This window comes from Ursus americanus, chromosome 15 (assembly GCF_024610735.1).
Source record: "Ursus americanus isolate L20-20 chromosome 15, mUrsAme1.1.p, whole genome shotgun sequence".
In the NCBI taxonomy this organism is placed as follows: domain Eukaryota; kingdom Metazoa; phylum Chordata; class Mammalia; order Carnivora; family Ursidae; genus Ursus; species Ursus americanus.
The window spans coordinates 33,552,476-33,572,966 of NC_142141.1; the positions used below are offsets into that span (position 1 = coordinate 33,552,476).

General features: G+C 39.2%; 1 protein-coding gene across 7 annotated transcripts in view; it reads left to right on the forward strand.

The window, feature by feature from the left end:
* The window catches only part of C6 (complement C6), an 85,413-nt gene that overhangs the window by 40,688 nt on the left and 24,234 nt on the right, over nt 1–20,491 (forward strand). For all 7 annotated transcript variants that reach the window (XM_087867913.1, XM_087867910.1, XM_087867912.1 and 4 more), the window contains 4 exons: nt 3,867–4,005; nt 9,410–9,610; nt 13,949–14,189; nt 19,042–19,164. In XM_087867913.1, coding sequence (XP_087724039.1) covers nt 3,867–4,005; nt 9,410–9,610; nt 13,949–14,189; nt 19,042–19,164 — 704 coding nt within the window. The remainder of the gene's footprint in view (nt 1–3,866; nt 4,006–9,409; nt 9,611–13,948; nt 14,190–19,041; nt 19,165–20,491) is intronic.

Here is a 20,491-nt window from a genome sequence, read left to right on the forward strand (position 1 = left end):
TAAAGAATTCTCCCATCAATTTTTGGCCAGAAAGCAAATAGTGTGCTATAGGCTTTTATTGCTTTGTATCGGACTCTCTTTCTAAGTCTTCACTTATGCTGCCAGACTTGCATAATATGAAACCTTGAGGCACCAAAGATGAACAGCAGCATTGCAAATACAACCTCATTTGATTAGAATGAAAACCAGAAGCTATTGAACTAAACTCAAGGACAGCAGTAAAATAGAGCAGCTACTAGTCTGGAAGTAGGGGAGCCAGGTTCTAGAACTAGTTCTGATAAACTCACTACATCATAACTAAGTTATCGAATATTTCTGGGCTATAATTTCCTCATCTGTGCATTGGATGACTACACACTGTTTGAAGTTCTGTCCTAAAAATTCCTAGTTAGAGTTGATTTCAATGAGAGTGTTTCAACAACATCTTCTTATCAGTGTACGGAAATGGTTTCCCTGGAAGAAAAACTCACCCCAGAATTCCCACTGATAATCACACGTCCTAACGTTCTGATTGGTGAAGGGTGACATTACAAACTCACCTCTTGCTCGGTTGGTCTAGACTCTAGAGTTGCAGAGGGGGAGGACCACATGCTATGTGTACTTTGGCAGAAAGACCATGTGGCCTTCTGCCAACCAGAGCTGTTATCCCAAGGTTTCTCGGAAATGAGCAAAACCTGCTGGCTCGGGGACACCCAGTCCTCTCCTCGCCTCTCCAGGGACCGAGAATTTTAAGAGCTGCTTACTGGAACCTCTTTCTAATCTGCTGGCCTTAGAATCTCTGCCCCCTCTCTAGTACATTTCTACCCAAAAAAGGTAGCCTCCTGGGTAGCTGTCCCTCTTTTTCATCAGCATCTCTCCAAGAAAGAATTTAACAAGACATACCAGCATCCCTACATGGCCAGCATCAGTCACCAGGTCTTAAACCTAAAGCAAGGATCAGGCAGTAATAGCATGCCTTTTGTTTTTTCTCAGGCTCAACCAAGCTACAAATTTATACACACACGTATACATACAGGCACACACATGCAGATTTGTGTGTGTGCGTGTGATTTTTAACGAAATTTTATAAGTCATAAAATATGATACATTAAGCCAAATTACATTTAAAAACACTTTAAACACTTAAAATATGAAAGACCATGATGTATTTGAAAGACCAAAATGTTTAAAATCAACTGAAACACCACAGAGGGGAGGAAAAAGAATAAAGCTGAAAACTGCAACATAGTCGACCTAACTCTTGAAAGACTCCGCAGCCATGCCCTGGTAGAGCTGCTTCCCAAAAACTATCTGCGGGCTCTCTGCTGCCTTCACCCATTCCTCGTGACCTGGGAGCCATTTTTCTCAAGCGCTTTCTTGTTTGTGACAAACTCGTAAGTACATTGTATTAAACAGTGTGAGGTCAACAGTTCTTTTACCTCATAGATCCCTCTCCACTTGGAAAACAAAAATGAATGAGTCTTAAAACACCGGTGTTTGTCATGTTCCCATAAGTAGTTGGGAACACTTTTTCCAGACCAACTCCTCATACTTTCTCCCTCAAATATCCCTTGATACAAATTCAAGAATGGATGAGAAGAAACCTCAAATTGTACTTGCGGCTATTTGAGTATGAGATGTACCTTACAAAACCCACAAGAATTGGGCCTTTTTTTTAAACAGCTTTATTGAGGTACAGTTCCCATACCAGTTCTCCTGTGTACCTCTTTTCCTCACGCACAAGCACCCTTCTCACAATACTCTGACACCAGAAGTCTGGGCCTTTCCCCAAGTCAATCTCTGTGACACCAACTGGGTGTCCTACAGTTTAACTCAATTCTGACACTATCCACCTAAAGGTAGTGTCAGATGCCACAGGTTAAGGGCTCAGTTCTACAAGACCAGCCCCCCTCCAATGCTAATCACAAGTCCACCAAGGAGGTTTTCAGGACCCCCTCCTTTTTGCTTTATTTGCTAGAATGGCTCACAGAACTCAGTAAAACAATTTACTTACTGTTGTTAAAAAACAAAATTCAACTGAGTAAGTGAAGATCTGATTGGCTTTATTCAATGATTCGCGAATCAGGCAGCATCCCATCTAGCAGATAGAAAAGAGCTCCGAGAAGCTGTACAAAACTGAAGACTTTTATGGGCAGAAGGAAGCAGAGCAAGGAATTTTCTACAAAGAGTGGATTATTTCAGGCAAGGTCACATTCCTTTGAGGAAAGGCAGGGGTTGATCGGGCAGATTACCTCACTAGTGCTGACCGGGTAATTCCACATTGCTGGTTAAAGGTCACATTCTTGGGAGAGAAAATTAAGAACTGCAATTAGGTGAAGCATTAAGGCTTGGTTTGCTGACATGAAGCTTAGCCCAAGTGACTCCATTTTGTTCTTTCTTTCTTTTTTTAAACAATGTTTACCAGTTTCTTATAAAACGATATAAAAAAGAATACAGATGAACCTCCATTTGGGACAGATAAGTAAAGCAAGGTGTGTGGGAAGGGGCATGGTGCTTCCACACCCACCCCCAGGCACACCATTTTCCCAGCGCTTCCGTGTGTTTACAAACTCAGAAGCAATCTGAACCCCATAGTTGTGGGATTTTTATGGAGGCTCCATCATGTAGGCATGATTGATCATTGACTCCATTCCCAGCCCCTTTCCCCTCTCTGGCGATGGGAGATAAGGCTGAATATTTCAAGCTTCTAAAGATGGGTTGGTCTTTTTGGTGACCAGCCCCCCACGCAGGAGCCTACCAAGAGTCACCTCATTCGAACAAGACCCTCCTATCACCCAGGAAATTCCAAGGGATTTAGGAGCTTTGTGTCAGAAACTAGCGTCAAAGACCAAATATTAGAACAAAAAGATGTTCTTAGTGCTTATCTCTTAGGAACCTACAAGGGTTTTAGGAGCTCTGCGCCAGGAGCTGCGGAGCACAGACCATTATATATATCTTCTATTGTCTTATCATATGTAAGCCAGCATTAACAAACTTTTCACAAAACCTTTTTTCACAGAATACATATTAATATCTATAAGAATTTAGAAATCTACTGCAGCGTCTTGGAAAAGTTTTTCATCTATCACAAAACAGTTTCTTAATTTCCATAATTTCTTAAATATTTGACTTGTGCTAAGCTAATGTCCTTCAGTTTCCTCATTTGCGAAACAGGTAAAATAATTGTATCTATATCTACATCACATGGTTATCATAAATATTAAATAAATATAATAATAATTAAATATAGATCAAACAGAGCTTGATATAGGTATATGTATACATGTATATGTATATGTGTAAATATGAATGTATATTATATATATAATGTATGTAAATATACATATAGTAAATATATGTATAAAAATACACACATAGTAAATAGTATGTAAGCATTTATTAAATAAATTTAAATATTACTACAGTTACTAATAAAAACAATAATATTATTACAATTTTATTAAAATACTGCTATTACTATTTAATTATTAGCTCTCTGTAAAAATTCCTTTACTATATCACACTGAAGAAAGTGAGCCCGGAATGGCATTAATTATGTAATAATTTATTTTATAATCTGCTTCCAAAGTTTGCACTGGTGTGGTAAGTCATGAAATAAAAATAAACCTAAAATTTATTTTATATTGAAAGCCCAGAACAATTAAGTGAGTGGAATACAGAGAATCTAACAGAGCCAGAGGGGGTGAGTTTTGGCTTCCAGCCCTTTCCGACTGCTTCACCATAAACTAGAAAAAAAATGGGCTTTTCTTCAAGTCATTTGTCATGAGTCAAAAATGTCTAAGAAAGGAATTTCTTTCATATAAGTATGGTAAATTTTAAAGATTGCTCTACATCTATTGAATTCTTGAAAATTACTTTGTTTGCAGGTATCATTTTCTAGCAGGAGAGCCCAGAGGAGAGATCCTTGATAACTCTTTCACTGGAGGCATATGTAAAACTGTCAAAAGCAGTAAAGCAAGTAATCCATACCGTGTTCCAGCCAATTTGGAAAACGTCAACTTTGAGGTATGACAGCCTGTCGTGGCGGCCCTCCAATGCTGATGGTGATTATAAGCTAAACTTCCAAAGAAAAATTATTGATGAATGAAGGGACAGAATACAAAGGTAATGAACATTTTAAATCACCTATTATGGGTTGGTGTTTAATCCTTCCACAACCCAGGGAGGTCAGTGTTATTATTAATCATCACTTTACAGAGGAAAAAAACGAATGTAACCAAATTGCCCATAGTCAAACAGCTCATAAATCAGGGATTAGAAATTCAAGGTCAGGGGCGCCTGGGTGGCACAGCGGTTAAGCATCTGCCTTCAGCTCAGGGCATGGTCCCGACGTTATGGGATCAAGCCCCACGTCAGGCTCCTCCGCTATGAGCCTGCTTCTTCCTCCCCCACTCCCCCTGCTTGTGTTCCCTCTCTAGCTGGCTGTCTCTATCTCTGTCGAATAAAAAAAAAAAAAAAAAGAAATTCAAGGTCAGGTTTCCCAAGCTTCAGAGTCCACGCTTTCTCCAATGAACATTTAGCTGTACTTTCTCCCACATAGATAAATGGTTTGCTTGATTCCAAATTTCCTCCTATGATAGCTAGCTAGTTCTCTCAGGTAACCACAACACTTAGACATAAAAGAGTGGCTGGCTTCTTAAAAAGTCAAAATGGAGCTAAATGCCATAGGGGTAGTTCTTCTTACGTTTCTTCCTATTTTATTAGTTGATTTGGTTTTCTGTTTGTTTTCCTAAGTGTAACAAGCGATATACTACGTACTCCCAGAATCTAGCCCAGGGCCTTACACGCGATAAGTGCTCCAAAATTGTTGAACTGAAGTAAACAATCTATTTCTTTTAATTTGTGATAAGACAAACAGGGAAGACAGGATTTTAATAGTAACATCCAGGCATACAAATTTGACATGCTAGAGAGAATTTCAGGGGGTCCAATGATTTCTGACCCTGCTTTATGGATAATATAAGTTCAGCAAAAATCATTTAATCCTTCCTTTAGAAAACCTGTTACATATATATAAATACAAGCAGTTTTCCAATTTGATCAGCTCAATTTAAAGCCATCTAATCTGTACTAATGGGCATAGGGAATGAATGCCCTTGTGGCCCAAAGGCCAAATTCAAACACCTTCTGGGAGACTGACCCTGAGAAGTCCGCTCTCTGCCTGGAGACAGAAGTGACAAGGGTTAACAATTGACCTCTGCCCAAGTAAAGAAACTATCCACTATCTCCGCACGGATCCAGGTGCTAATTCCAGAGGGTCAGGCACCACCCAGGGAGGTGGAAAATGTCTCATTGGTATGCTAATTAGGAACGCAGAAGAGTCTTTGTTCCAAAGAAACAGTAATTCTGTCAATAATAGCCTTACTCTGGAGATGTACTGAATAAACTTTGCAGACAGAGCCCACACCCAAACATTTACATATAATACTGTTCTGTTGGAGGATGTCTTCTAGCGCCTAAACCACCAACCCATATGCTTATTTTTATTTATTATTTTTGTTTTGTTTTGTTTTTAATTTTTTATTATGTTAGTCACCATACAGTACATCCTTAGTTTTTGATGCAATGTTCCAGGATTCATTGTTTGCATATAACACCCAGTGCTCCATGCAATACGTGCCCTCCTTACTACCCATCACCGGCCTATCCCAGTCCCCCATCCCCCTCCCCTCTGAAGCCCTCAGTTTGTTTCCCAGAGACTATGGACTCTGGGAAACCATACGCTTACTTTTAAAATACAACAATCCTCCTCCCTCCACAAATGCTGCTTTTATTTTCAGCAAGCATCTATTTTATGCAGTTTTACAAATCACATGTTAAACTCAGCTCATGAGAAGAGGGCAAATTTGGGTAAATTTATTATCTAAACATTTTATACTTAACAGTTTTGAAAGTACTTGCCGATAGTGTTTTACTCAATTCCCATAACAACCTTCCCAGAAAAATAGAAGATTGTTTATATCTGTCGTACCAATAGAAGATCCAAGTTAGACAACTTTCTCGGAGTTACGCAACAAGTAAATGGCACATCAGAATTAGAACTCCTGGCTCCTAGTGCAGTGCTGCTTGAGCTAGATGAGACCTTGACAGCGAGAGCAAGAAAGACATTAACAAACACCCCCGTGCAATATGTGCCTTTCGTAAACTGTCATTTAAAAGGTATCACCTGTGAGGTTCACCAGTGGTGTGCTACAGCGAGCTCTTCCAGCTTACGAGAGTCAATTGTTAAATTTCTAGGAAGTTTGCAAGCCAGTTTATAAACGTAGCCATTACTAAATATGAAATATATAATCTTACAATTAAATAAAAATATTAAAAACATAGGTGATAATTATTCAAAATTTGTCAATTCTCCATTATTTTGCTACATTTTCCCATCTATGCCCTTGAGGTTACCTACATCTATTGTATCTATGTTATGAAAATGCTGTATAATAATTTGCTACCGTACATCTCTTTCCAAGTTTGAATTAAGGCACCACGCAGGTAGCTTGAATCAACTGTGGTAGGAATATTACGCCATAGCCAGGGGCAAGCGTTATAGCAAATCATAGGTTTTTCCCCTCCCAGAGAGTTGGTTTTGAAACATTTACTAGCAGACCACTGGATCTACCCACATAACTCAGTAACCCAAGTCTGGGTGGCCCGTTACATCAGGAAATACAGCCCCCAAATCCTCATTCAGAATAAAAGAGACTCTTTTCATTATCAATGTAGATTCAAAATTGTTGAACCTTCAGAAGCTACTTGAGCTGATCTCGAACCATACGTCATTGAGTTTTAGGTAATATTCAACTGCTGAGGAGGGTCAATAACCAGATCCAAGGTCACAAGAGACTGGTTGACTTTTCCTGATCTCCATATTTCTCTGTTCTTGCTGTTAGCAGGCAGCTGTGCAAATCTAAGCTGTACCTCAATGAAAACAGTAGAGGAGGAGAAACTCACAGGCATCTGACTTCCGTTCTCCTATAGTATTGGAGATCATTAAGACAGGTGAAATAACGAGCTGACTGGTACACAAAGATGAGAGGGGCTCGTGAAAGGAAGGGAAGGGAAGGCATTGGATAGGAAGTCAGATTAGAAGACCATAGGAAGAATTCTGCCCCTCGGGGATCCCCCAGCTGCTAACTGCAGAGCTCGGTCACCCTATGCTTCCTGCACCAGCCCCCAGAGTTGTACCGCTTACTCAGGAATACTCCTCTCTTTTTCTAGGTGGTGCTGCTTTGCTTCTGGCCGTATGCTAAGCATTTGCTGTGAGCAGCCAAGTGCAGAGTGTGGTTACCACTAGACTTTGATTCTTAGCAATACACTGACCTACCTAGCCATGGCCTCTTGCCGCAGCCCAAAGCCTGAAAATCTTCATAGCTCTGTAATCCCTCAAATCCTCCCCCAAATCTCTTGTGAAATTCACAACTTCAGGTCCTGTCTTTAACCCTCACAGCACAGGAAACTAGGTGCCACCAGTGTCCTCCATTCCCCCAGTCCCTCTTATCTCTCCTCTGCTCCTTTCTACAAACCTATCTTTCTTCAAACTCAAAAGTAAAAGTGTCGACGCCCATCCAGTCCCAGATCGTCAGCGCACTGGATCTACAGACAGTGTGCATGGATGGGCTCAGCATGTACGTAATGATATGTAAATGAGGAATACAGCCTTTTCCCCAGACTTTGGTTAACATCTCTTCCCAGGGAAAATCTATACTTTCAAAAGTTGCCTTTGCTTTCTATATTCTCTTTCATGGAAAAGCATTCCCATCATCTCTGTCTCTCTCTCTGTCTGTCTCCCTCTCTCTCCTCCCCATATCTACTTGGTCGACAACTTCTGTAAACTTACCTCCTAAATATCTTTCAAATGCCCCCCACTTTCTCTCCACCCAACCACCACTCCTCTAGACCTGGCCATTATCCTGTCTCACATGGCTCTTTGCAACAGTTTTTACAACCACTCTCCTCGCCTCCACTTTATTAACCATAGTTAATTTGATCTTTGCAAAACACAAAAGTGATGGTAACACTTAATTTTTCATTCACTCAGTTAACATTTTAAAGACCCTATTACATGCAAAATCTTCCTTTAGAAGTCAATCCAAATACTTTCTCAGGGCATGCAAGGCCGCACCCCAGTTTCCCTGTTCAATCTAATTTTTTAGCCCTGCTCACCCGTAAACCTGTTCTTCCACCAAGTTAATATACATGGGCAGATTGTCTCTGAGCTTCTGCCCAGGATACCTGAGCCCTCTTCCTTCCATTCTAATATTTTTTCCTTTAAGCTGACACATCTTTTCTTGTGTAAGAGCTAATTCATAAACAAAATATTTGTAGTCTGAGATTTTTAGAGAAATGGTAAAGAATGTCAGCAGCTATATTTAAATATGATCGTATTGCTTCATCGTTAACTGAAGAGCTTCATTTGTGGGCCCTTTAAATGCTAACTAGCATGCACCATAGTATCGGAAAGTAGCACTGAACTTTTGACTGTATCTTACTGTTGAGCAAGACTCTTTTGCAGCTGGGTTATTTTGTCTTTCCTTCACTAATTGTACAAGCTATCTGATTGTGACATGCGGTTTGCCTCACAGTGCATTTTAATACTGAATATTTTAAAACAAGAAATTTTCCCATTGCAAACCAGACAAGCACCTTTAACATGGAGTACTCTTCAATCAATTTACTTTGCAACTTCTTCTTTTTTTTTTTTTTTTATAATTCATCCATTGTCTCTTTTTACCAGTATAACCATAGCAGGGTTTTAACTTGTACTTGGAAAATTTCTGCTCTACTCCTAGTTCAAGTCAAGCTCCTCTGGTTGTGTTTTTCTCCTCTTCCCAGACCCGGTCAGTGAAGGCTGGTAACCACCTGCCAGGCAGAACCAATCGATTATTTGTCCTCTGCCCACAGACATAGCCAGTAGAGTGCTGATGCCCAACATTTAGAGCAGGCTAAGTGGCGGGAATGGAACCAGAGCAGGGCAGGACAGATCTGTCCTCCCCTTTTATAGGCCTCAGTTTTCTGGAAGATACCTTCAATTAGATTGCAAAGAGCATCACATTCACAGGCAGACTAAAAATAGCCCTTGTTGCTTATTACCCTGTTCAGTTTCAGTGCAGGAGTAGTTTCCTTGATGAAGACCTACCTGGTGTGCCCTGTCTGGGCTTTAGGGTTATTTATGCCAATCCCATTAGCAGCACAACACTTCCCATATTGAATTAAGTGCTGGTGATTGTTTTTCTCCCTAACTAAACTATTGACTTCCTGAGGACAGGGACTAATTTTTCCTTTATTTCTAGCAAAATGGGTCTTTAAGAAATATTTATTGAATGCATAAAGGAATGAAGGATCATTGCATTAGATCTTCACAAGTAGCTCTAGTATTTCCTAAGTTATGTCTTATTTCATATGGATTTTTCTCCAGGTAAAAACTGAAGAAGATGATTTGGAAACAGATTTCTACAAGGACTTAATTCCTCTTACAAAGAACGAAAATCAACAAGCTTTATTTTCGAGGGAAGAGCGTGACAGTTTTCATATACCAATTTTTTATTCCTCAAAGAAAACTCAAAGCACCACCCATAACTCTGCCTTCAAACAAGCCATTGAAGCCTCCCACAGAAAGGTAATCAAGATGGTTCCCAATCTTTTTATTCTTTTTGAAAAATTAACACCAATTCCAGCAATCATGCAATGAGAAGGGGAGAGGTTTTGACATCAAATCAGTAAGATTTCTAACACAAATTTAAATAGATTTACCTTGTTACCTCCGATTTCAAAAGTTATAGAGCTAATACATACAATGATGTATATATTTGGCTGTACTTATGGTCGTGTTCTCTTTAAGTTTTCTTTGTCTTAGGGTTTTATGTGTATTGTTTATTAACTACATGTAACAGAACTTTGCTTTTTTAGCATAATCTGACAGGCCTTTGCTAGGGAAATTTTGTCTTCTTTGATTTAATATACTCACTGAAACACTTGATCATATTTCTTCCATTTTTAATTTTTCTTACTCAATTTATTTTGTTGCTGTTTCCTATGTCTTTACTTTTGCTGTCTTTGTCAGATTTCTGTTTACTGCTTTTTGTCCTTGGGGTCATTCTGGAAGTGCTACTAAACTTTTAAATTCTGCTTGTGGTTTTCTTTCTGTAATTAACCAGCGTAATTAACCTATGTTTTTCTTTTACCACATGAAGTAATATAGCCCCCTAAAGATGTTTTACTTCTCTACACCCCATCCCCATTATCTCCTTGAAGACGGATCTACCTTTCTGTTCCCCCACCACTATCATTACAGGCTTCTTCCAAAACCTCAGTTTTACTGAGATAATTCAAAACCTTTGTGTTCCAAGTCCTTCCTTAGGATTGTTTTGTGTTCATTTTTATATCACATATATTAGTTTGTATTTTATTCTGACTCCTGTCTTCTCTATCTAAAGATTCCTCATGTAACACTTACAAATTCCAAGTTCATAGTATTTTACATTTGTGTTATATTTTACATATTGTGTGTGTGTGTGTGTGTGTGTGTCTACATTTACTCCCTAAATCCTTATATATCTAAAATGCCTACATTTTCCTTGAGCAATAAAGGAATAGCTTGGCCCAATATAGGAGTATCAGGTCACGGTCTTGTTTTCTTGGTAGTTGGTAGCTGTTATTCTACTATCTTCTTTTCATTGTTGCAAAGGAAAAATCACATGCAGAGCTGATTTTCTTTCTTTTATTTTCTCTCTCTGGAAATTTATAATTTTTATTGTTGTTGTTGAGAATTTAGGTTGTATCTAAGTATTAGACTTCTTCCATTAATCTTGCCAGGAACCAATGAAACTCTTTCAATATGTAAAGAGACATCTCCACCCATTAACCTTTCTGCTTCTGTTCCTTTTTCTTTTATTATTCGTAGATGAAAACTCCTGGACATGTTTTCCAATTTAGGAGATAGATTTCTTTCTTTTTTTTTTTTTTAATTTTATTTATTTATTTGACAGAGAGAGAGGCAGCGAGAGAGGGACCACAAGCAGGGGGAGTGGGAGAGAGAGAAGCAGGCTCCCAGCTGAGCAGGGAACCCCGTGCGGGGCTCTATCCTAGAATCCTGGGATCATGACCTGAGCCGAAGGCAGACGCTTAATCACTGAGCCACCCAGGCGCCCCTAGGGGATAGTTTTCTAGTGGACATTTTTAGGCATTTACAAATGTCTTTTAAAATTGTATCTGTTCCTCACTACAACCACTACTGTGTACTATTTGTTTTTTCCAAAGAGATGAATGGGAAAACTGAGCCCTAAATCATAGAACCTGAGGGGGGGAGGTATAATGAGTTACCCACACTGGAACAAATGGGACCCGCAGCTGGAGGGCGCCATTTTATGGTTCCTCCTGCCTTTACAACATAGTGCCTCTCATATTTTTATTTATTCATCCATTCATACACTTTCATAAATAAGAGATTTTAAGCACTTTATAGATAATTTTCCTAGGCATTTCATTTATCTTCAAAAGAACGCTAATAGGGAATCAGAATAGATATTTTTAATAACATTTTACAGATGAGTAAGTTAAAGTCCATACATTTATTTTTAATGCAATAAATATTTATCAGATATCTTCCATCTGTCAAGTACTACACTGAAGTCCAAGAAGCTAAGTGATTCCTGTGATCTTACAGTGAGTAAATGCCAGAGTTGGGCATTGAAATCAGTTTGTCTGAGTTTGCCCACTCTTCATATCTACTACATTACACTTCAGGCTATCTGCTTATTCACTCATTCATTTATTCATAATTTCAACGAACTGTGAGAAGAGTAGAGCTCTGGTGATATGAACACATAAAAGAAAAAAGGAGAATAAAATAGATTCCTTTTATAACATAAATTGTTAGTGCATTTTAGAATGGGCTATAGGTAGCATAGTCTCCCTCAAACTTACCAAATTATATGCTTTTACCTTTTAAGTTTTTATTTTAATTCCAGTTCGTTAACATACAGGTTATATTCATTTCAGGTGTTCCACACTTCCATACATCACCCATACATCACCCTGTGCTCCTCACAAGTGCACTCCTTAATCCCTATCACCTATTTCACCCATCCCCCTACCCATCCATCCCATCCCACCCCCCCACCCCCCACCCTGCAACATAAACTTGTTCTCTGTAATTAAGTGTCTGGTTTTTGATTTGTCTCTCTTTTTTCCCCTTTGCTCATTTGTTTCGTTTCTTAAATTTCACATATGAGTGAAATCATTTGGTATTTGTCTTTCTTGGACTGACTTATTTCGCTTAGCATTATACTCTTCTAGCTCCTTCCATGTCATTGCAAATGGCAAGATTTCATTCCATTTTATAGTTGAGTAATGCAAATTATATATTTTTTCCTTCCAAGATTTTATTTAAATTCAAGTTAGTTAACGTATAATATAGTATTGGTTTCGGGAGTAGAATATAGTGAGTCATCACTTACATATAACACCCAATGCTCATCACAACATATGCCCTCCTTAATGTCCATCACCCATTTAGCCTATCTCCACCTCCCCCCACTCCGCAAATTATATGCTTAAAACAAGTTAGAATCAGAATTGCTAGGGAGTAAAAATATATATCTCATGGCCCTTCTCTTAACTTACTATTTTGGAATATCTGGGGTTGGGCATGTGATTCTGGCTTTTTTTTTTTTTTTTTAAGTCCCCCAGCTTGCTCTAATATCATATCCAGGATTGGAAACAACTGCTTAAAAATATAGTCCATAATGAGCAAGGAAATGGAGATGTTGAAAGAGACATGGATATATACATGAGTCTCAATGCTAAGATTTGCTTCACAGAACTGGTTTATAAATGTTTCAGATAAATGTGTTAAAGGCAAGAAGGGGGCCAGGGTGGAAAGGAGTAGGGGAGAGAGAAAGGAAAGAGAGAGGGAAAAGTGTGAATGGTGACTCTTTTTTAATCTTTGTGATTATTTCTTTTCTTTTGTGTTAGCAGCCATTTTATGCCATAATTATAGCACACAGGAAAATAGCTATTTAATAATTTACAGCTGCGATAAAGTTCTTTTGCTAAAATACGCTCCTCTCTCTGCTATTACTCAAACACTACAATTTGCTAAAATTGAGAGGTAGGTAAAGTATGTGAAATTTTTTAAAAGAACGGTATATGTGGATATACTCATAAAACTCAGTGGATATGTGGAAGGACAATTTAATGAAATGAGACTTGGGTATAATACCAACCACCAAATCATAAATTAACCTGACATAACAAGAAACAATTAAAAAAAAAAAAAAACTCTCAAACAAATATTCCAGTTTATGGGTAAAGGAGAGAGAATATAAATAACGTTGATTAATTTTAACCCTAAGTAATTTTGAATCAGCATTTTAGAGTTGAAAAGGGTGTGGTATGTCACCCACTGCAGGGCCTTCATCTGTGCCCCAGGTGACATTTCACAGACACCTCGGACCTCAGAAATATAAATGCCTTTTCTCAGTTAGGGACAAAGCTGTGACTTGAATCTCAGTTGCATAACTTCCAATGAAAAATTTATGCACTCCTTTCTCAATGTCTCGCATTAGCAAGGCTTTCTAAATAAACACTAGGGACACAACCATGACTGACAATCAAGAGTGAAAGATTTACTTTTCCGATCACTGATCTCTTTTTGGTAGATCTTGCTACCAAACCTAAGCCTCGGTCACACAGTTCGAATTACTGAGATAGTCTTACCTGTTCAGCACTTTGACCTTCTCAGGAAAAAGTCCTGAGAAATAAAACAAAAATTCTAATTGTGTGTGTGAGTGCGTGGCACGGAGAGTGGAAGTTACCGTGCTGTGGCTGGGATGAAGCTAGGGGTAACTAGATGACATTTAAAAGCTTAACACTTCAAACTGCCATTACCTTTAATCATCTTGGTTTTTTTCTTTTCCTTTTTTCTTTTTTTATTCTTTTCTCCTCTTCCATTTAGGATTCTAGTTTTACTAGGGTCCATAAAGTGATAAAAGTCTTAAACTTCACCATGAAAACTGAAGATCTGCAGCTTTCTGATGTCTTTTTGAAAGCACTTAACCACCTGCCTCTGGAATACAACTTTGCTTTGTATAGCCGGATATTTGATGACTTTGGGACTCACTATTTCACCTCTGGCTCCCTGGGTGGTGTGTATGACCTCCTCTACCAGTTTAGCCTGGAGGAACTCAGGAACTCAGGTAGGCTTTTTGCAGCCCTCTTTTTTTTTTTTTCAACTAGATTCTATTGCCTGCAATTCACTTTTCTGTTACTCTTTCATTTTAATTCTTCTTTATCAACTTTCAGACTCCGCTTTTTTCCAAAATGATATGAAGAACAACCAAAAGGTACACACTCAAGCAAATAAAGTAAAAATAGAAAATTAGGACCAAAAAAGAAGGAAAAATAAATATACATAACCTCTTTGATTGGACATGAGGTTTGTTTCTGAATTTCCTGACATCTGGGACCATCATAAGCTACACAGTAGTGGTAACCTAAAAGAGAGATGCATGCTATTATCTCAAGAAAAATGAAATTTGTCGTGGAATTAAACTCTAAAAGATAATTTACTTATAGCATTTTTATGGAAGATAATAATTTTGTAGAAAATAATTATAGGAAATTCTCTAGCAGTCTTTTTCTTTTAATGGTTTTTAAGTAAAAGCCAAGGGCATAAGATAAAAGAACAATTAAGGACTTGACAAGGTACTAAGTTAATGTGGGCTAGATATGCACCTACTGGTGATAAAACTTGAAGCCAGATGGGAAGCACTTTTTGGGAGGAAAGTTTGCAGCTTTATATTTTGGGATATAATCAGGGGTATTTAGCTTCTTACATGTAAAATAACAATATAAGCCTTGGTTTATAAATAAGCCTTGGTTTCTTAACTATTATCTTGAATTGCCAATAGTAATTATTATACAGCTTAAGCACCTTTGGATAAATTTGTTTTCAGACTCTTTTGTGAAATGACACAAGGCCCTTGCGATGATTCTATCATGAGTCTTTTAAGGACGTGGTTAGGAAACTGTAGGGTAACCAGAACTCAACTGACCAATTACCCCAGATAAATAGGACTTCTCGATCATGTGACTTTTATACAAAAGAAACCAGGATGTGTCTGAGTGGTGCAGTCAGTCGAGCAGCCGACTCTTGGTTCAGGTTCAGGTCATGATCTCAGCGTCCTGGCATCGAACCATGACTGGCTCCTTGCTCAGCCTGGAGTCTGCTTCAGGATTCTCTTTATCTCCCTCTGCTCCGCCCCATCCCATCCCACTTTCTCTCTCTCTCTTTCTCTCTCTCTTAAATAAATAAATCAATCTTTAAAAAGAAAGAAGGAAAGAAAGAAAGCAGGAATTTAATTAAAAAAACAACATCAGGCCAACCGTGGGGTCAGTAGAGTGTCAATCCCTCTCTTCTATCTCATGATGGCAAATGCTAATGTTTAATGTGGCTGCCCTCAGTTATTCCAAATTTTAAGTGACCAGCTATCCCTCATGATCTACTTACCTAAGAGAGAAGATGAGCTAAATGTCGTTGAGAAGGACTTTCAGTAAGAGGGCCTAAAAATTGTACGTGACGGAGTTACTGAAATCTGAAAGATTTATGCTGTGCTGGGCTCTCCACATTGCCTAACCCTCGTGCTCCAGTTTGGTTATCCTTCCTACTGCAGCAATGTCCGTATGATGAATTTGATACCTTCTGCCACGAGGTTACCACATTAATGCTGAGCAAAAATGGTTGGGGGAAATCTCTGGCCCTTAATTGGTTTCATCTCACCCCTGGGATGAAATTATTTTGGTCCCTTGCTGCTATAGCCCAGAGAATAATTTCTCACTTGATCAGCTATACTCATCATGCATTCTGAGCAAAGCCTCTAAAGGCTTAGAGATCAGAGCAAATAAAGAACCATGTGAATCTTTAATCAACCATCCAACATTTTAATAGTTGAAGACCCATGACCGAAATGGAGCGATGAGCTATACTTTCCTACCAAAACATTCTCATCTTCCATCTTTTTCTCTATAGAGGTAGAAACAGGTGCACATAATAAGGGAAAGAAAGGAGTTTGAGATGTGATAGGAAACTGGAAATAAATGACCATATACACCTATGTACTCATACACCCATTTATATATAGTATGTACATATAATACTTATATACATTTATAGTACATATAGGTATATTCAATTAAGTGTATTTCTATATTTAATATTATTATATGTAATACATGTTCTTATATTCAATAAGTGTGTGTATGTGTGTGTGTATATATACAATAATAATATTGGTGCACAGTTTTAATTGTGGTTAAGATGAAGCACACCCAGGGGCGCCTGGGTGGCTCAGTCGTTGGGCATCTGCCTTCGGCTCAGGGCGTGATCCCGACGTTCTGGGATCGAGCCCCACATCAGGCTCCTCCGCTGGGAGCCTGCTTCTTCCTCTCCCACTCCCCCTGCTTGTGTTCCCTCTCTCGCTGACTGTCTTTCTCTGTCAAATAAATAAATAAATAAAATCTTAAAAAAAAAAAAAAAGATGAAGCACACCCAGACAGAAACACATCTCAATAAAATGGAATTCTCTGGTGGGTACGTGTACCTGTTTTTGCCCACTCTCTAGATGAATATATTTTCTGGCGGCCTCCTCTCTTTTTTCCATTTCTTCTCTCTTTGCTTAGCCATAACATGGAACTAGAGTATAGGCTTAGTTTAATTTGTGTTATTCAGGAAGAATTGTATCCCTTGTCATTAATTTCAAAAACATGACCTGAATATTTCATAGTACCTTTTCTCCCTCAAGAAGAGGAAAACAAAATTAAATTGCTTTTTATTTGCATCCTTCATTTATTCCTCTATTGTTCAGTGTCCCATAGTCAATTTAAGACCTTGAATAAAAGTTGACATTGCTTCTTTGTGCTAGTTGAAAAGAATTTCAGAAATAAAGTAAAAACATTAAACAATTAAAATATCGTAATACGCAAGATGGTAATTTTAAACTCCTTTTGTTGAGAAGTCACTTCTTACTCCAAACTGGAGAACAATTATAGGCCCCCCCATTTATCCGTATGACATTTTTGACTAACAGTGTTGACCTTCACCCCATCAGAGTAGTGGAGGACATTTCTGAAATACTTGTCCCCTGTGCTACATCAGAGGGACACTCAGGTTTAAGAGGCCAAGTGCTGCAGGATCCAGCAACTGGGTAGGGGTCAGGCAGCAAGCTACAGGAAATGCAGGGGAAGAAAGGCGTGCACAGAAATTCACTGATAAAGCCTTGATATTTTAATCACTGTGTGACCGACACCATGGCTCATAAGAGGGATTCATCATTCAAATCTTTTAAGATTCTCCATTAGCCCTCAGAAAATGAAATTAACTAAGTAGATAGTCGATTAATTATGTTATGGTTAATGAATTGGACACATCAAATTTAATTTTCATTTATAAATAATAAAAACCTAATGAAAAAATTTAAAAAGGGTGGGAACTATGCATGAAATTCCTAACATGGCCTAAACATTTGACTGACCTACTTGTTAGAACAACGCTACCAGAATTTTTCACCACCAACTTATAATGCCTCTCTTCAAAGGTGTCAAACTATTGAAAATACTGGGAAGTAGGCAGACCCCATCCTCTTCTACTTGGCCTCGTGTCTCAGTGATCTGTGCCTTTAGAATTCAATTTCAGTAGCACACCCACACTGCACCTGAAGCTCTAAAAATACTCCTCTGCTGATTGTAATCTACAACCGCCCATATCAGGATTTGATGAACTTCTTTGCTTCAGGTGCTTAGGGGCTGATATTAACAGCCCTGTCTCTCATGTGCTTGTGTTTTGCAAGGTAATTTTTAACTAACAATCAAAAAAACTGCATTCTTGTGTCAGCTATATTTTGATTTAAATAAATTCCATTAAAAACAAAAACCAAAATCTGGATTCTAATTTTGGTGTTTCAGGTAGCAGGTCAGGAGGCTTTGGAAGCTGTTAAGGAAAAAGAAACATTGATTCTCTTCCAGTTACCCCAGACAGGCAGCAGCAGCTCAGCCTACAGATAGCCAGACCCGTTTCCCTGCACTGTGTCCCCCTTCATCCCCGACGTGGCGTCGATTTTGAAGTCATTGAGAATACAGGCAAGGATGGGAGTGGGGAAGAGTGACTCAGAGGCCAAGTTCTTCAACAAGTGATGCTTGGGAGTTTGGTAAAAGGCGAGAACAATGAGGACTAAAGATGTAAGAACCGAATGGCCTGAGCTTTGGAGCATCAGGTTTTGACAAGACTCCCTGTCCGATGGCAGCACTGGGAAGCTAGGAGGAAATCCAGCCCAGCTCTCCAGGGCTGTGAATGACGCGGTATCCACCTCCCTCGGAGACAACAGGAGAAACAAGGAGTGCAGGCTCGAATGAAGATAAGGAAGAGAACAGGCAGGGAGGACACTGAGAAGAGTTCTTAGGTCAGCAAGTCAGAATTTCTGAGAGAAAACAAAAGGGGTTTGGAGGTACAGGTGGAATGAGCATCTGAGTCAGGGAGACTAGTATGAGAATGAGTGTTCAGGGAATGAGGGATGGGCAACAAGATTTCCGTTTTAGGTGTTGACTGGGAGATAAATGAGGAGGACTCAGGCCTCACAGAATCAGCCGTGGCCCAGAAAGAAGGCCTGACAGGGGCACCACACAGAACATGTGTTCCTCTCTTGAGCTTCAGGGCTACAGAGTGGCTGTGGCCAGTAGGACAGGCAAGCTTTGAGGCTCCTTGTGTGTAGGCAACAGGGAGAGACCGACCTGAGTCCCATGGGATGGGCCACAGCCACCTTGAATTTGCCTCTTAGGGCCAGTGCTGAAGGGAGAGACAGCAGGGACTCTTAAATACTTCCTCTGCTCAGGATCATCCCAGGGCCTGTAAAGGACTGAATCTGGAGGTGAGAGCTGTTCCTCATTCCGCCTTACAGGAGTTGGAGAAGATGGGAGCTGATACGGAGTATCCGGCCCTCTTGTCTGAATTCTCAGTGGTGCGTTCTCAGGACGTTTTGTTTGTACTCCATTTCCTAGGTTTAACAGAGGAAGAAATCCGAAACTGTGTGAGGATCGAAACAAAGAAACGCCGTTTCGGTTTTAAGAGAACAAAGGTGGAACACCGATGCACCACTAACAAGATGTCAGAGAAATACGAAGGTACGAGTCCTTACTGTCTCCTAGCAGCTTACCCGTCCGGCGGGGTCAGTGGTTGGAGACCACGTTACACTGGACTGTGCTGCGTTTAGCTTTCCTTTATTTCATTTATCTACCTCAGAGCCCTCTGTGTGGTGGGGGGAAAGGGGAACGTAAAATATCATTAGCACTACTCACAAGGGAAATAGTTAAGGTTTTCTTGATTGTATACTTAGGCTGTTAACATTTATCAATTTTTCCCATGGGTGGAACTCAGTATTGCGGACTGTGATGTAAAGATGAGTGTCAAGCAGGCCTTCCTATCAAGGAGCTTACAAAGTATACGTCTAAATAACCATTAAGAGTCTTCCAAGAGACGTATGTAAATAAGACTCCAGCAACCACACCAGAAACCTGAGTGTTGTCTTCAAGTTCTCCCTCTTTCTAGCCTCCGTGTCCAGTCGGTAATCACTCTACGTCCTTGATATTTCTCCCAGTTACCCCCATCTCTTCGTTTGCATGGGCATGCTCTCTGCTCATTACTCCAACCCGGATTACCACAGAAGCCTCCTAACTGGTCCCCTTGCCTCTCCCGATGCCTTCTGCCAATCTATTCTACACATTTCCTGTGACAGGAGACTTTTCCAAGGCAAACCTTATCATGCAGTTCTCATGCTTAAACATGTCTTGGTTTCACATAGCCTTAAAGATACATTCCTGCCTCTCTCTCTCTCTCCCTCTCTGCCTAGCTAAACTATATAGTCTCCTACATAAGTCTTGCTCTCTCTTGTGCCTTGCCATTATAAATAACTCCTTCCTCTGAATAAAGTTCTCTTGCTCACTGGACTTTGCCTGACTGATGGCTACTCATTCTGACAACGAGGGGAAGCAGAATCACAGAAACTCCTAAAATAGGAAGCTTATATTCTCCTGGGGAGACAGACAAGGAACCAATAAAAATATTTCCTATAATAATAGATAGATAATTTTGAATATCAGACCATATAGATGGTCTACATGTATACGCCCATGTTAAGCATAAGCAAAAGAAGAAGAATTGGTTTGAAAACTACGTGTTCATATTACAGCAGAAAAAAGGAAAAAGGAAAAAGAGAACACGCAAAACAGACAAATAACCTAGTAATATAAACCAAAGAATGGATGTAGGGTCTATACCAGTTTTTCATGCAATAAATTAAACAACAATGTGAATTCAATAAATCAAGTGCTCAGGACAAAAAGATTATAAGAATTAATTGAAAAGGCAAATTTCAAAGCTAAGGTACAAAGACACACAAACATTGAAAAATATCACCATTATAGTTCTAAATAAATTAGGTACTGCAAGAAC